We start from the raw sequence: 17,382 nt of genomic DNA, 5'->3' as shown, positions 1-17,382 counted from the left end.
TTTTTTGATCCGTGCACGGCTTGCTAATGACAGCGCAACAATAGCGAGCGAGTTGAATTAGGCGCAGCAAGCGTTAGAGCGGATAAAGGGGTGGAGCATAAGCAATCTATCAACCTTGAGAAATTTGATTAATATTTATTTCAATTGAGGAAAATAAAAAGCGATTATGGAACGCCCTACATCTCTACATTTCACTGTCAAGTGAAATAATTGATTCAAACAAACCCCACGCAAACGGCGTCACTAATCAATCGCTTTGCTTTTTGTTGAGCCGGCCAAGGGCTGGCGGAAGGCGCCTGCAATGTTGGCCCAAAACTGAATGGCGATATGAAAAATGAAACGCGGTTGCTTGCAGCAATGTAGCTTTCCATGGGAGAAATTGAGATCTTTCCCATTGGCCACCAAAACAAATTCAAGGGTAGACGCGGGTGCGGGGAAGCTCCAATTGGTTGCTCGAGGTATCTTTCAATTTGTTTGTCAACGAAGGAATGGAAAAGTTTGGAAAAGTTGATTGATTTATGTGCAATTAAGCGTTTGCGAAAAAAGCAATTTGATAGCTCAAGGGAGGAAAATGGCTTCAATTCTATGAGCGCCGCCCCCTTCCTTCAAATGTGGATACTAAGATAAATGAATCCATTACCCCTTTGATATTTCACTTTTTTCCTCAAGCGCCTCCAAAGCTTTCCCTCACACAATCCAATTCTCACCTACTTTTTCCACATTCCAAGCCTCCCACTCCCTTTGCATTGGAAATTCCAAGAATCTAAATTGCGTGAAACTTTGTTGCCCGCTCCTAATTTACAATGACCAAGGTACCTACTTTTGCAGAATTGGCTGCGCGACGGATTTGGGACCCCAAACCAGGAACAATTCACTATCGCGATGCGATCAATTACGCAAAGGATGGCATGTACGCTAAAGATTTAATTTCGGATTACCTCCAAGGCCTTCTCATTTTAGCCAAAGAAACAAAGCATGCTTTGGTTTGGGAATGCGGGCTCTTTCAATGGCCGTTTGTCAAAGGGATGAAAATCCGAAAGGGGATCCCACATATCGGTCACCCTTTTACAGGCCCTGATGGAAAGATCCTGCAGCATGAAGGTCGCATTCTGCATGGTGAGAGGGATCCAGATGCGCTATCCCATCTGGAGCTATCGCCTCTGACTTTTCAGCAAATTCACAACCACCCAAACTATAGGACCTGGCTTGCCACCCATTTATTTGCCAATCGAAGCTCAAATGCCATCACCTACCACAATCGCTTGGGTTTGAATAATAAGATTGCTTGCGAGCAATTTATTAATGATCCTACATCTCCAAAAGCGATAGGGCCTGATTCCCAAGCTCAAGGTGATGGCAATCGCGTTTACAATGAATTTGGATTGCTGAAAGTGGAGTTGAAATTGAAGGTGGGCAAGCGGCGGTGGCGAAAGGGGGAAAAGAAAGCGAAGCGCAAGCGACGAAAATGTCGAAGCGAGAGTGAAGCGGGGGCGAGAGTGAAGGGGGGGAAGGGAGTGAAGAGGGAAGCGAGAGGAGTGGGGCAAGTGGGGGTGGAGTTGCGCGAGCGGAATTTGGGGGGAAATCATTGAGCAATCGAATAGATTTCTCAGGGAGTGATGGTGAGGGAGGTGAAGAAAGTGATGGGGGTAGGGGCGGCAGGCAGGATGATTTGGGGAAGGAGAGCTCGGAAAATGATTCGAGTTCGGAAGGCGAAGAGAGGATAAGGAAGCCGCGAGATACATCGTGGAAAGGGTTAAGAAAGACAGTAGGGGGCAAGGGGCCAATGCAGTCGTCAATTGCATTGGAAGCGGGGCAAGAAAAAGCCGAAGGGAAGCGGAGGGGGAGTCGATAGAAAGCGATAATTGATTATTTGAATAATGAAACTGAAATTTATTATTGGAATCGCTTGAATCAAGGGAATGAATTACAAGCTTGAAATTTGATCAAGAATTGAATCAAAAATATAAATCTTTAATAAATTGGGCGGTCAAGGGGCAGCTCATGATATAATTTAAGCGAATTGATATATAAGAGGAAGTGAGTGAATCCTTAGATTTATTTTTGCTTCAGCTATAAACGCCATCAAGCACTGTGCGAGATTCACCAAAGGCCTCCTTACTTAATTAAATTTTCTTTCACATTCCATCGCGCTTTCCACTTTCACACTTCAACCTGCGCGCTCCTCCGTTTAAATAATTTAACTTCAATCTACCAATCAATAAATATGACACCAAAAGCAACGAAAGAGGAAGATGCCAATCGCGCCATTTGGAACCCCACTCCAGGAACAATCCACATTGGTGACGCGATCAATCGATTGAAGGATGGTCAATACGCCAAGGAGATAGTTTCCGATTACGTCTTGGGGATTTTCTTTTTGGCGGAGAGCATTGGAATTATTAAAAAGTGGGAGGGCTCCTTATTGCAATGGCCCTTTACGAAAAATATGAAATTGCGCAAGGTGCTTCCTCACGTTGGGGAGCCGTTCAATGGCCCCGACGGAAAACCAATATATCATGCAGGGCGTTTACTCTGCGGTCATTCTGGTTTTCGAATTGAGGAAGCGATTTTAAATCAATGGGCCCGATCGGAATTCAATTTGAAATCTATGAAAAAATCGGGCGCTCATCAATCATGGCTAAAGCATCACTTGTATGCTGATAGAGAAAAGGATGATTTGCAATATCGTCGCACCAACGTCAATAACTCGAAAAAAAGTTGCGATGATTTCGTCAACAGTGCTCTGACGCGTATAAGAGCACCCGATGTCACGAATCAACTTGATGGCGATGGCGCAATATATCCTAAAGCTATCAGTGTGAAGGATGCAAAGAAAATTGATGTAGGGGGCAATGAATTGAGGGGTTTTGAAGGGGTTAACGATGCAGGGGAAGGAGGGGAGGTTTATAGAGGGATAGATGCTATACTAGGAGGCGATTGGCTGGATGGTATGGGATATGAAGGGAATTTTTTTCATAGTGATTTGTTGCAAGGGAATTTGTTGCAAGAGGGGGAAAATTCTAGATGGAAAGGGAAAGGGAGTGCCTCCTGTGCGATATCGGAAAGTCAGCATTTAAGCAATAGCGGCTTAAGAGTTGCTGATTTATCAGGGAGAGATTTTCGAGACCTCACACCTGACTTTAATTTATCGCCAGCCTGGAATCAGCTGTCCAATGCTGAACTTTCAGAAATATTAATGAGCGCAGCCCCCGACTTAAATCAGCAACGGCCCTTCGATCAGCACTCTGTTAATCAACAGCAGCCCTCTGATCAATTGCAACTCTTTGATCAATTGCAATCCTCAGATCAATTGCAGCCTCCAATAATCGACTCGATATCAGATCTCACTCCATTTGGTCTTTTCAATAACTTCGAACCAAATCCAAACCCTTCAAATGCAACATTGGGCTTTGATAGTGCACCCCTATCACATAACAATGCACTCCAGCCCATAAATGAATCTAATGTATCAATTGATTGGGGCGAAACTGAATCAATATCACAATACATTGGTAGTGGGGGATTCAATTTTGAGTTTTTGGATTCTGAAGGAGCGATTGATGAGGTCCATAAAGAATGGAATTGTAGCAATGATGAAGAAAGGGCTGATGGCGCTCCAAACGAATCGAGGGGTGAGTGATGAGGTGGGAGCCGGCAGCTTAATTTTTGTGTGAGCAATATAGAAGGGAGGAAGGGTTTGGAATTAATGAAATAGTAATTATATATATTTTCTAATTTGTTTTTATTTATCTTTATAACGATATGAATTGTATATGTGCTAGTTGATTTTCTGTGCGGGGCCTGCAGCTATAGTGAGGCAAATCATTTTTCGAGCCCGGCTTGAGAAATGCAAAAATGGTGGGGGGCTGCAGGTGAAGCTTCCCTTGTGCAAAGCTCGCGGAATTCTTTTTATGGAAAGGAAAAACTCATTGCTCCTTTATCCTAATTCAATTTATACTAAAGCAATCGCAACTTTATCTAAGAGTACCTTTTACCATTTTTTTTTTTTTTCAAAATCTGTCCCGAAATCCTATTGAAAATTTTATTAAGGGCTGTCTAATTTTGCAACCCACTTTGTTTTCATAATGCGATCCATATCCGTCAAAGGGTAGGGGAGAAACTCCGTTTCAAAAGTGAGCTTGGGAGGGACCCCTCTGAAATGGGAATTGGAATTGTTCTTTGTTGGATTGCAGTGAGTGACCTTGGGCCCGCGATGATACGAAGTCTGTTGCATCAAAACTTGAACTGAGATTGGGCCAGATTTGCATGCGGCAGGTGGAAAGTCTTCAATCCAATTCCAGGCCAACCAAGAATACCCTTTATTATTCTTTTTTCGAGAAAGCAATTGAGTAGTATCAGGGTTTGGTAGTAATGGATTGGTAGCGTGAACTACACAATAGAATTGATATTGCCAATCGCTTTGCGCTTCGCGACCTAGCCTCTCTCCAATCAATCTAAAAACCCTTCGATACGCTATGCGAAAGGGCTTATTCTTCCAATGATCGCGCTTTCGAACCTTTCCACTCGGCTCAACCCAATCATCATTAATGCCAAAGAGATAATCGAGAACGTGCAAAAAATTTCCCTTGTGAAATATAGCATTGCTAGTATGCAAATCTGGGCTGGAAGGGCACTCGGGAAGGTCCCTAACATACTGAGTAATATTATCAAATGTTATGGACACTTGCCCCGAGATGAGCTTTTCCAAAATGGAATGGGAGTGGTGTTTTAAAGTTTTATTGCTATCCAGCTGCGCCCAAACATCGCATCGATAGGCGATCATCATCAGCCCTGTGCAAAATTCCAAGATGGCTTGATGCTGGCGCCAAGCGAGAGAATCGCTAGGGGAAATGGATTCAAACCACTCTTGAATTTGATCAATTATCGAATCAACCTCCCAGACCTTAAATGCATGCAATCTCTTTTTCGCAAGAGCCTTGACAAAATCTGGCCGCTCGGGAAAAAACCCTTTGCTGAATGAATCTAGGATGCGAAATGCTCTGAAATCCACTTTGGGGCAAAAGTATGCGTACCCAAACTTCATCATTTGCCGCTCCATTCCCATTCCATAAAATTGTTGATTTAAAGCAAGCCCCTCTCTGCGATTAATGATTTGATTGGACTCCCTGCGATTCCAATGATTCTGATAAAGATGTGGAGCGCCCTTAATATTTTTACACAAAACGCTATTTCGAATCAGTTCCAAGAACATCAATGCAGTAGCTGTCGCTGATTGTTTCACAACTTCGTGATTCAAGGTTGATAAAACATGCTCGAATCCCATCAAGGCTTTATTAACATTTGAGCGCAGAAATGAGGCAAAGATGGGAGATTGAACAATCCAAAAAGGGAGGTGGCGAGCGATAGAATGTTGATTGGGGAAATTCCCTCGTTGCACTCTGAAATATTCGCTTCGCAATTTAGCTTCGTACATAGTTTCCTTTGCGCGGAGTGGAATTGAGCTAGAGTAGCGAGCATCGCTAGGTGCAAGAAAATTGATTTCCCAATCCCTAATGCCATTCTGCGAACCGCCCCCTTCACTTGAATTTGCACTTCTCGCAAGACTTTCACTATTGAATGTAAGATCATTTGCGAAATTCTCACCCCCCATCCCGCTAACGCTCCCTTGTGAATTTTCACTACCCCATTCACTTTTCTCTTGATCAGCCAATTCTCGCAATAAGGAAAAGCAAATATCAGCGCGAATTCGATGCTCCTCTCGAGGTTCGCAGGAGGTTTTCTCAATTTCATCAATTCCAAGATCTGTGCGGTTGACTCCATTGATGTAAGCATCAGCAGCATTTTGAAATGTGGGCATTTTACTTTTTCCAGCGCTGCCAACAGCTTTCAATTGCGCTGATCCATATGCTAAAGCATCAATATCCCTACTTTGAAAGACTTCGACAGTGGAAGTGACAAAGTGCATTTTTGATCTGGTGTAAAATTGACTGTAGCAAGCTCCACCAACAGCTTGCTTGGACCCTTTCCGTGCAGTCATGGTAGCAGAAATAATATCCCGGCAGCCACCGAGGTTGAATATTTCCAAAGGAAGCGTGGAGCGGGTTTTACATTTTGTGGCTCGCTCATCGTAATATTTCTTGATGCAGCATGGCTTCCAAAGCATAGTGAGCTCATCAAAATTGCTATTCTTCACCGGTGTGAACTGCCGCCCAAGGTCCAACCAGCAGCGATCCATTGGAATAAAGGCATTATTGAACTGCTTGCTCCATCGCGCGCCCCAGGTTTCGTGCAATTGAGAGAATGAAGGTTGACGTTCCGAATCTTTAAAGCCCTTTCCATTGAAATATAATCGCAAGCCGTAAAAATCAACTAATTCCAATGCTTCAATTAAGCGATAGCACTCGCGAGTAAAGGTATCAAATTGATCGCTTTGATTTGGATTAATTCGATAGCCAAGTGATTGAAAGCGAGATTGAGACCCGCGAAGGCGATTTTGCTCTGTGCCGTGCGCATTTGCGTGAGCTTTCATGGTTTCCCAGTGAGAGGGTATAGATTCCGACGTGTGATGATCAAAGGCGAAGCTCATTGCAGGGTGGATCACCTCCTCGTGTAGGATTTTGCGTTGATCGTCACTAAGGTAAATAGAAATGTGCTTTTCCTGAGATTTCTTCAGGCCCTTCCTTCGGTGAAAGAAGATGTTGGGGAAAAGCAGGTAGATATTGATGGAGCTCCAATCGTGAAGTTTGCCGAAAAAAATATGAGGAATCTTTTCCGGGGAGAGCAACAAAGCGTGCTCTGCATCGAATCGAAAGGGGTTCAAATCAGCAATTGCTAAATAGTGATCATCTGAATCAAAGGGCAAATTGTAGGGAATTTTGATGTAAACGCCATGGGTGCGACCTGTTAATGGAGCATTCGTATAAGGGTAGTAAATCCACCCAGTTTTAATCGCAGCTAAACTTTTGAATTCCCCACACATACTATCAATATCTACAGTAATTGTAGGGGTTTGCTCTGCTGAAACCTCAAGCTCATGATTCAACATGCACAATGTAGGGGGCTTGGTGCGAGTTGAATCAATGCAATATTCGTCATCGCTGAGGGGCTCTGCAACTGATTCGGCTCGTTCAAAAGAGCGATCAGTAACTCCAAAACCTTGATTGCTTTGTATACGCGAAAGATGATAGGTGCCTTCATAGATAGTGCGAAGTTGCCTTTCACTTAAGTGATCCACCATCAGGGAATGATTGCTTGAAGTTTGACGTGGCAAATTTGATGCTGTGAATATCTCCTTTCCACGTTGAAGGTGCCTTTTGCCGAGATAATTTGGAATCTCGTTTTGCTCCCGATATGGATTTCTTTCAATTGCAAATTGACGAAGGTTGATGCAATGATTGGAGTGAGATTGGCCGCTCCTAAACATTTCCTCATGATGCTTTTGAAATATCTTTTCATGTTCAACTTCCTCACAAAAAAATCCATTTCTAAAGTGAGCACAGAAGTGATCGAACGCATTGAAAGAGTAAGGATCAGATATTTCACCAAAAGGATCGCTATCCACTTCACTTCCCACTTCAATTTGATTTCCAAGATCAATTAACTCTTGCGCTGCCTCCCTTGCCTCCTCATTGCTAACTTCTATTTCATCATCATCAGTGGAGTAGTACTCTTCGTCAAAAGCAAAATCCGCATCAGACAATGCCTTTCGAATCTCAATAGTTGGCAATGGATTGCTGCTCTCAGAATAGCGCTCGAAATAAGGGGAGCCATTCTGATTGCTTGTATCAATTTCAAAGCTCCCTTCAATATCTACTGCATCAGGAATCCCTTCGAAATTTAAAGCTTCAGGAGTGAGCCTTGAAGCGGGGTTCAATTGCGATTGAAGTAATTGAGCCTGAAGCAATTCCGCTTGATGCAATGGGGATTGATAATTCCGCTTAAAATATATAACAAACATTAGCTTCAATTTAAACTTTGAAACGATAATCGCTTGCAATTGATAAAAATGTATTTTTCGAGCCCGGCTCGAGAAATATCAAAAAACCTGAGCGAGCAGCGCTCAAATGAATAAAGGGAAAAATCTTCTTCACCTACTCTGATGGAACTCTCTTGTGAGTGGGGATTTCGATCTTGGATTGAGGAAAATTGAAAGGAATTAAGATTTGCGAGAGTAAGTGGTGGGGTGTGAAAGGGGTTAAAAACTTTTCCAATTTGTGAGCGACCTTCTTCGACATTGCTGCTACTATCCCAATCGCAACTGCTATTATATTCATTAGCTGCATCATCCATCAACTTATTGTGATCTTCTTCAAGGATTGATTTATTCGCGCTACTCTTTTCGCTTGAGTATTGTTGATTCCGCTGCCCTCTTTCGAAAATTGCGCCTCTCACATTTTGAGGCAGCGAATCCAATCTAGCAAATTCATCTCGGCTGTTTTGAATTTTCAAAGCTTGAGGTTGTGGATTGTTGACTTTATTGGAGTGGAGATCGCTCTCATGATCATTTAAAGAATTTGAAAAACAATTATCTGCTCCTTCCTTTGAAAATGCAATTGATGTTGAGCTTGGAATTGAATGTCTCTTTCGCGATTGTTGAGTTGCGCTTGGGGTCAAGGGTCGCTTTTCAGAGCTTTTTTCCATTGGATATAGAAGCTCGTCATTTGGAGCTAGAGCACTTAAAGGCATTTTCCAATTGATAAAGATTAAAGTGCAATCTCTAAAGCGTTTCGAATTGCGTTAATTCAAGAACGATTCTGCATGCAATTGCTTTTGTTCCTCGCGCCAAATGCTCGCTACCCACTTGCTCTCCCTCTCCTCTTTTTCAAGCTCGAGCTTTCTTAACCGAAATGCTGCCTTGCTTTCAAGAGCTCTTTTTTTTTTATCAATTAAACAATCGCGAGTTCGAGTGAGAGCTTTTGATAGAATATTTCGATGAACAATTTCCCGAATTTGTTTCTCACTGCCTTTTGCAATTGGCTCTTTCTTTCTTGAGGAAATAAATTTTCGAAATTGAATTTGTTGCTTTTTTCTTTTTTGATCGATTTTGCAATGTTGTTGGATTTTGAATGCAGTTTTTTGCTCGCCTTTTATTTTATCAATTTGCGTCTTTTCCTTATCTTTTAAAATTTCCTTCTTTGATTTATAAACTTCAAGTATAGTTGACGGATTGTTTTTTGCTTGTGAATTAATAATCAAATCAATAGAGCCAGCTAGCTTTGAATTGATAGAGGGAACTTGCTTCGATAGCGTGCTTGGGATATCAACCCTAGTGCAACTTTCTTGAAGGGATGAATTTGAGAATTGAGTTGGAGTATGATAGAGAGATTTATAAGCGGTCGAGGAAATCTGAATTGCATTGGCTAAAGCATCGATTTGGGAAAGTAAGGAATATTGGATTGGCGATTCGTGAGCCTTTGGATCGCCGCTACTAGAAGGGTTTATATAACGAATGGAGCGCTTGGCTTTTGGTTGTCGCTCTGAGATCCAACGCTCAATGTACCAAACCCAGTATTCCGAAGCCAATCCTTTAGTTGGGTAGTGAATGATTTGTTTTGGGTGGTTGAAGTGAGGCTGCTTATCTTGAAGATGTTAGTAAAGGCATTGATTCACTAACAAGTAATAAAAATACCTCACTTCTTTTCCAAAACTTATAACAAGCTGATAATGTATTCTTTAATAAGTTAGAAGGGGGCGATTGCGCTTTAGACTCTTCAGGCATGCTTATTTAGTGACAGTTTTGATTCACCTCGAGGGAAAGCGCAAAATCGCAATGTAGCTTGGAAGCTTAAAGTAAGATACTTGAAAGTGTATTGATTAAAATAAAATAGAGGGTTCAACCTACATTGTAGAAGGAGGAAGGTTGAGCTTTTGCGTTTAGATTGAGAGCTGTATTGAAACTGAAAAAATTGAATCAAGCTTGCACGCTCTTTCAATTGAGTGCACCCACCTTTATAGATTGCGCACTCAGCCCACTTTTTTTCTTCTTCCTTGACCTTTTTTGACCTTTTTGATATATCAAATTTACAATTCATTGCAACTTCATTAGCTCATTTTACTGATTGAAATAAAATAAATATTACTTTGACGAGCAAATAAATAGTGATTAAAATCATTCAATCAATCGAACTGAATAAAAGTATTGACAATAAGGAATTTATATTGCTTGCTAAGTAGTGAGTGAGCGTAAGCGCTGTCGGTGATGCAATCGCATACACTACCTATTATCGAACCGAGCTCAATAGATCAAAGCCGAATCAAACTCTAACCGAAATTTAATCAATCAATAATTGAATTAATGCTGCGAGATAGAATATCAAAAACTTTTTATTTGACGCACCCTCATGTGGAATGAGCTGAAGGAAACCTAAGCAATTAACTCCCTTTGCACAAAGCAATTTGAATTCCATTCAAACGACCAAGTTGATCTCACAACCAAAATTAAATTTCAAGCCGGGCTTAACATTTCCAAAAAGCCCCATCGCATTAAGAATATCGCCCTCCCAATAGCCGAATAATTCACACCTACGCTGCTCGCTCAAATCAATTTATTGAAAATCAAAAAGCTCATCCTCCTCAAAAGGCTCATCTTCCTCAAAAAGCTCATCCTCCCCTAGGCAGCTCAATATTAGCAAATGTGCACTTGAAAGAGAGTGCAATTTGAAGATCAAATGTAAACTTGAAGCACCTAAGATTCCTTACCAAATAAATGAGCAATTCCAATATAAAAATCCTCGGGTGGCAATTCAACCCATTTACTTTCTATTGAATGCTTCATTAGTAAATAAAGAGCTAAAATACCAATTTGTACATACCTGGCTTCACAGCTTTCAAATACATCTCGATCGAAAAAATATCATAAAACAGATTTTCACTATTCGGTTCTTCAGGCGACCAGAGCTTAATTCCATTTATATGATCCCTTTCCTATATTAGCTTTTTCGATCCGCGTTTTAAATAAAAGTAAAAATAATTGAATCGTGATATAACTAACCAGAACTCTTGTTTAGTGCATGGCGATATTGCAAGCCAGTAAAGTCGACGTGCTCCTGTTGGACTTAAAGCTTTTGTAAGGAAATTTTCCATTCTCAAGAGCAGGAGCTATCAATAAAATAATATAAAGAAAAGGTGAAAGTGACAGTAAATTTTGAAGCGTTGAAGGTAATCTTGAATCTAGAGGATGTGCTGAATTGAACTTTGAGGTTTTGAAATAAATCCGAAAGAAATTTGAAGATCTTTATATTCTGGTGTTTTAAAATATTATTCCTAAACGAAGCTCAATAATTCTCATTCTCTTGCAATATCTACCATGCACACTCCTCCCCTTTTCCTCTGTGACAAATCAAGTGATGCTCTCCTGATCGCGCTAGAAAAAAATCAAAAAGAAAATAAATAACTGCAGCCTGGACATCCATTATATTGTGCCAACCGCTCCATGACATTCGTTCCATCAAAATAATCTATGATACCAGATACAAGACTCCCTCTAATTAAATTAATAACACCTTCCACTTCATGGTTATTATTATCAAATGCAGAGCAATGCAAATCCCCATTCATAAAAGCACATCGAATCTCCTGAACTATCCTATCGCTAAAGTTCAAAGCGAACCGGCTGCTGTCGATGCCACGCCCTTCTTTATTGTCAACATATGGGAAATATTGATAAACGCTCTGATTGTGAATGGTAATCGTGGTTGCAAATTGAAATGCGTTTTTCAAAGCGTGCAAAGCTCTCTCTGCATTATTTACTCGATTGCGATCTGCGGCCTCATCGGATTGAAATGCAGTGATTCGAAAGTGGTAAATGCGATTTGACGAGATCCCAACAATCAACGAGCCAGCGTGGTTAACAAATGCAGCGAGCTCTTCAAAGTTGATTCGCTCCGACAATATAAGTAGACCAGGCGCCTTTTGATTAATTGACCAGCACATTGCATTGAACATGTCTGCCAAATCTTGATTTGTAGCAACATCTCGCTGACCATTTCCATCAATATTGATGCGTTGCATTGTGATTGTAATAAGTTCAATGAGTTTTCTTTTCAGATTGGAAATTGGAAACTAAACTAAATAAAAGAAAAGCGAAAAGCAAAAGAAAATAAATAATTATATTGCGATAACTTTAATCAATTTTGAAAGCGTGCAATTTATTTTTCGAGCCCGGATCGTGAAATAAGATTATTCAAATTTTGAAAATTTGAAAGGCAGGGGGCATTTCGCAGGCCAGGAACGAGAAATACACAATTTTGAGAATTTTCAAAATGTGACAATTATTAATGTGGTAGAGGCATTTCACAGGCCGGAGACGAGAAATACATAACTTTCATAATTTTGAGATTTTTGAGATTTTCGATTTTTTCAATAGTAGATGCATTTCACAGGCCGGGGATGTGAAATATATAATTGTGAGATTTTCGATTTTTTCAATAGTAGACGCATTTCACAGGCCGGGGACGTGAAATACACAATTTTGAGAATTTTCAAAATGTGACAATTATTAATGTGGTAGAGGCATTTCACAGGCCGGAGACGAGAAATACATAACTTTCATAATTTTGAGATTTTTGAGATTTTCGATTTTTTCAATAGTAGACGCATTTCGCAGGCCGGAGACGAGAAATATAGAATTGTGAGATTTTCGATTTTTTCAATAGTAGACGCATTTCACAGACCGGGGACGTGAAATACACAATTTTGAGAATTTTCAAAATGTGACAATTATTAATGTGGTAGAGGCATTTCACAGGCCGGAGACGAGAAATACATAACTTTCATAATTTTGAGATTTTTGAGATTTTCGATTTTTTCAATAGTAGATGCATTTCACAGGCCGGGGATGTGAAATATATAATTTTGAGATTTTCGATTTTTTCAATAGTAGACGCATTTCACAGGCCGGGGACGTGAAATACACAATTTTGAGAATTTTCAAAATGTGACAATTATTAATGTGGTAGAGGCATTTCACAGGCCGGAGACGAGAAATACATAACTTTCATAATTTTGAGATTTTTGAGATTTTCGATTTTTTCAATAGTAGACGCATTTCGCAGGCCGGAGACGAGAAATATAGAATTGTGAGATTTTGAAGATTTTGAAGATTTTGAAGATTTTGAAGATTTTGAAGATTTTGAAGATTTTGAAGGGCGCAATTATTTCGCAAGCCCGAGCTGTGAAATTTTTTTTTTGATGGGGTCAATAAATGTCAATGCGCTCGATCCATTCCATATTCGGTAATTTAAGCGAGAAAAGGGTGTTAAGGCTTTTTAATCCTAACCCTGATTCCACTATAATAATACATACACAATCGGGCTACCCTCCGGGTTCTCATCTGCCTTCCTCCTTTCGGGTTCCCATCTACCTTCCTACTTTCTGAATATAATTCCACCTTCCTAAATAAGCTTAGTTTATCTGCCTTCCTACTTTCTGAATATAATTCCTCCTTCCGAAATAAGCTTAGTTCATCTGCCTTCCTGCTTTCTTGATATAAATTCATTTGTTTTCAAATGATAAAGGAACTCGTTTACCTTTCATTCAAAATGATTCTGTAAAAAACGCTTCCCAAACTGTACGAAAGGCGTCGGTATTGTTAATCCTTGTATTTAAAATACTAAAGAAGTCGAGGAAGGCTGATATTGTATTTAAGATATCAAAAAAGTCGAAGGAGGTCAGTGGTTTCAAAGCTCTTGGAATTATCCCTCCAACCGTAACCCTAACTCATTTGTTGATACTGTCCTTCGACAAGATTCCGCTTCTTGAGATCTGATATATTTGATAAACTAATCTATACTTTTTAAAATCAAAACTATTAATATTTCATAAATAGATATCTATCTGGAGCTTTTCATTCTAATAAGTTAGCCCCCGCCTGTCAAATTACTGTCCATCGCGAATAGAACAACACCTAGTGGTATAGATCATTATCCAAACACACAGTCCATTCTCTTAAGCCCTAATAATTACGTGACTGGTATTCTAATTGGTTTGAAACGTTCAGAGATCTCACGAAAGTCAACCAAAGGTGATGCCACCCGTCACCTTATGGGTAACTTTTGATCCAAGCTAGGCAGGAGAAAACGACAAGCAACTTCTTCTAGAATGACATTGAAAATGCTATCCGTGAAGTTCTTATAAGTTCAGTACATTATCCCGCTGTTCTAAACAAGAAAGGGTTTTTGGTGGGATAACTCAAACAAGTTTAGAACAGGTTTGATTAGTCCACTGGAAGCTTAAGCTGAGACGTTTTGATCAGTAAATAAATCTCTATCTGGAAGTGGTTTCAGGATTCGCCTTTGTGGTCAACTTCATGTTCTCCACCGAGCCAAATCATGGTGCCATAGTGGTCATTGCGACGGCGACCTATCACACTACTTCAACGACAATTATAACAAATACAAGCCTAGTTACATATAATTGAGATGTATCCAAGTCCCTGAGATACAAATATATACTGTTCAACATGGTCGTCATAGTTCTAAGCACTCCGCACTTTCACCACCAAAGTATGAATATATGTTTAGAACAATCAATCTATCTTGGAACATTACCAAAAGTATTTTTGAGACTCTTAAGAAATTTAATTATTTATAAGCATCACCAGAAATACCGATTTACATTTAGTGTATTAAAAGTTTGAATTTGGCTATTCGTGCACTTATACTGTAATTGACCGCTTTCAGCAGCGACGAGTTATTCTTAGCTGAAGCAATAGTTTAAAAGTCAGATAAAAAGTTTAATGACGATGAAGTAAGTAGCTTATCAGAGAATATATCCCATCTTCTGCTAAACATGTGTATGGAATTTCCCCATTTCCACAACATATTTCGAACACGATTCCCGATTGCTAATTGACATTATTACAGTGGTAATTGGATTTCAATATCAAATAGAGACGTAGATGGAGCTTATAATTGCCCGATCAAGCTCTCATGAATAATTACAGAATTTTGTGGGAATTCGGGTGACGAAAAGTAAGTGGTGTTTAGAACAGGGTATAATGAGTAAAAGAGAATGAGATTTGAGCAGTGGATTGAGCGACATAAATATGTAAGGAATTTGGAAGGGAATGAACAGAGGGGGGGAGGGAGGTAAAAGGCGAAAAGGGGCAGAAGGGGGGCGGGGTGGGCTGGTTGGGAATTTACAAGAACATCTAACACGAAGCGATGCAACTCAACCCTAAATAAAGTTAAGTTCCAATCACTAGCAGTTTAATGGCTTATTCTTACTATTGATAGCGTGACCCCACGACGTCTTTGGGTGAGACCAATGTGTATGTGTAAACACGTAGTAATCACGTGATATCAGGTCACATCCACTCCACCGACACATCGCATACGAGGGCGGGATAGAGACGCATATAGAGTAGCACAACCTCTTCGTATAAGGCAATAGAGTTCAATACTTCTTACCACTATATGCTGTTTGTGTACACACACCACCGTACTACCTCTGTCTAATAGCACACCAATACGAACCTTAGTACCAACACGAGTCTGAATGGAAACTATGCAACTACGTACTGTTCCAATTATCTCAGATGATTCATAATTATGGTTCTTTGACATTCAATATAATCTAGAGGTGACTTCATAGTGATGTAAAGTGTTGTGGTTACGTTTTAGAATGCTTAGCGATGTATAGCCAAAATAGTGCTAGAGTAAATGAGACGAAACTTAAAATTGAATAGTTGTAATAGATAGTGGAAGAAAGTTCAAATTCAATTGTGAAGGTTGAATATCAGCAGCACCCGTAGTTGTTGTTCTAAACACGAATATAAAATGGTGCATTTCCTTGACTTGAAATTGGAACATGATTGTCACGGCGGGACGTGGCTGAAAAGACAAAATTGATTCTCAAATTACTCCAACCTACATATAGTTGGGCTTCAAACTTCCGATCTCTGGCCCTGTTTGGATAGTCCATGTTTGAGTAGAATAATGAAATTATTCCAAGTGTGCCGTTTGGTTTTGACGGTACTACATCAAATTTGAGTACCAGTTTCTGATAGAAAATTAATTTTGATGCACAGACATACAGCAAGCTACTTGCCAATCGTTTCCAATATTGTTCTAAACAATTCTCAGGAATTCCTCATTTTGGAACATGTGTTTAGAACATGATTCCACTTACTTGGCTCCGTATGTAAGCAATGTCATCATTTATAGATATGACTCCAATTCAAACTGTGGGAATGTATTTCTTAATCTCAGTCCCGATTTGCTATTGTCGTGTTGAGGTCAAAGTGGGCGAAGCGAGATAGTGGACGATCTCAAGAATTTGATGATCGGAGACAATTTTAAAGCCACTTCTATGTACCTTAAGCATCATAGAGAAGATCCATCGTGTTACATAATGTTACAATCACATCTCGTTGTTCTAAACACACTTCTACATTTGTAGGGTAACTCCTACATGAGTTTAGAACATGAGGCGATAGGCTTTGGCTTTAACATTCTCGGCAAATCTACTTAGTCAAAGCTTGGGCACTTACACTTGGCGTCCGAATTCCCACATCTCAATCTTTTGAATAGGTACCTAATATGCGTCGGTCCGAGAACCAGCAAAGTACTTGATAGAATATTACCAAAGCTGCTTTGGAGAATTCTAAAAATACTTTAAAAATCTTCATAAAAATAGGATAGAATGAAGTAACTCTCCAGTGTTCCAAACTACCCAATCATGTTCTAAACATATCTCTGGAATTTGACTTAAACTTCAATATTGTTTAGAACGAGAATTAGTATAGCTAACGGTCAGCGTATTTCACTATTGATATTTCAAGAGATAATTTTACTTGTTACTGATACGGAAAGCCATACCTTCCATTTCTAAGGCTTGATGGGTAATTACCTCGCCGCCTTCAACAAACCTCACGGAGAGCGCTACCAAAACGACATACATATCGAAGACTGTAAGCTCAGATACATAGAACTTACAAGTCTAGTATCAAGTCTGTGTACTCAAATTTATCGTGGCTTATTTGGTTGTTGTTCTATTGTTAAGCTCAATCCCACCACACAATCATATTAATATGTTTAGAACATGAACCACAACACCTATGGGTTAGGTATCTTGATCAATAATGTCCAGACTGACCTTTTGTATTTGAGACTCTTTTCATATTAGTTATATTGTTATGATAAGAATAAACAAAGAATTTACAAAGCGCTACCCTGTACTCTCAATCACTTTGTCGAATCAATATGAGAATCAAGACCAGTGGCTATATTTTGAACACCATATCTTTGATCTAAAAGTAATTCAAAATGAAATGGCTCACTCAGTATTCTGCAGAACTCTATTGCTAGTGTTCTAACTTGGGTTGGGTAATTTGGGAAATGCGAAGCACAAGGTTTAGAACATGAGGTGATGGGCATCAGGGGTAGGTTGTCTAACTAAATATTCATCATTTTGGTAAGAGAA

General features: G+C 39.8%; 3 protein-coding genes across 3 annotated transcripts; 2 read left to right on the top strand and 1 right to left on the bottom strand.

Moving 5' to 3' along the window:
- The first annotated feature begins 11 nt into the window (after positions 1–11).
- Positions 12–1,815, top strand: BCIN_10g06270 (hypothetical protein). Its single transcript, XM_001552420.2, has one exon. The coding sequence runs from the start codon at positions 804–806 to the stop codon at positions 1,587–1,589; it is 786 nt and encodes a 261-aa protein (XP_001552470.2). The 5' UTR covers positions 12–803; the 3' UTR covers positions 1,590–1,815.
- A 271-nt stretch (positions 1,816–2,086) lies between these two features.
- Positions 2,087–3,693, top strand: BCIN_10g06260 (hypothetical protein). The gene has a single exon (XM_024695750.1). The coding sequence runs from the start codon at positions 2,225–2,227 to the stop codon at positions 3,638–3,640; it is 1,416 nt and encodes a 471-aa protein (XP_024551544.1). The 5' UTR covers positions 2,087–2,224; the 3' UTR covers positions 3,641–3,693.
- Positions 3,694–3,887: 194 nt separating this feature from the next.
- On the bottom strand, positions 3,888–8,825 carry BCIN_10g06250 (hypothetical protein). Its single transcript, XM_024695749.1, has 2 exons — positions 8,056–8,825; positions 3,888–7,897 (listed from the first exon to the last, which is right to left on the bottom strand). Exons 1-2 carry the CDS (start codon positions 8,644–8,646, stop codon positions 4,046–4,048), a joined length of 4,443 nt encoding a protein of 1,480 aa, XP_024551543.1. The 5' UTR covers positions 8,647–8,825; the 3' UTR covers positions 3,888–4,045.
- Positions 8,826–17,382: the final 8,557 nt, after the last annotated feature.

The sequence above is a fragment of the Botrytis cinerea genome, chromosome 10 (genome assembly GCF_000143535.2).
Source record: "Botrytis cinerea B05.10 chromosome 10, complete sequence".
In the NCBI taxonomy this organism is placed as follows: domain Eukaryota; kingdom Fungi; phylum Ascomycota; class Leotiomycetes; order Helotiales; family Sclerotiniaceae; genus Botrytis; species Botrytis cinerea.
The sequence above is the reverse complement of the archived record's forward strand: the minus strand, read 5'-3'. Positions and strand labels throughout refer to the sequence as shown.

Bases quoted from the DNA above. Each gene is read 5' to 3' on its own strand.
- BCIN_10g06270 (XM_001552420.2), top strand. From the start codon at position 804: ATGACCAAGGTACCTACTTTTGCAGAATTGGCTGCGCGACGGATTTGG.
- BCIN_10g06260 (XM_024695750.1), top strand. From the start codon at position 2,225: ATGACACCAAAAGCAACGAAAGAGGAAGATGCCAATCGCGCCATTTGG.
- BCIN_10g06250 (XM_024695749.1), bottom strand. From the start codon at position 8,646: ATGCCTTTAAGTGCTCTAGCTCCAAATGACGAGCTTCTATATCCAATG. The intron at 7,898-8,055 runs GTAGGTGAAGAA...ATATATTTTAAG, and splicing joins CACAAGAGAGTTCCATCAGA to CGGAATTATCAATCCCCATT.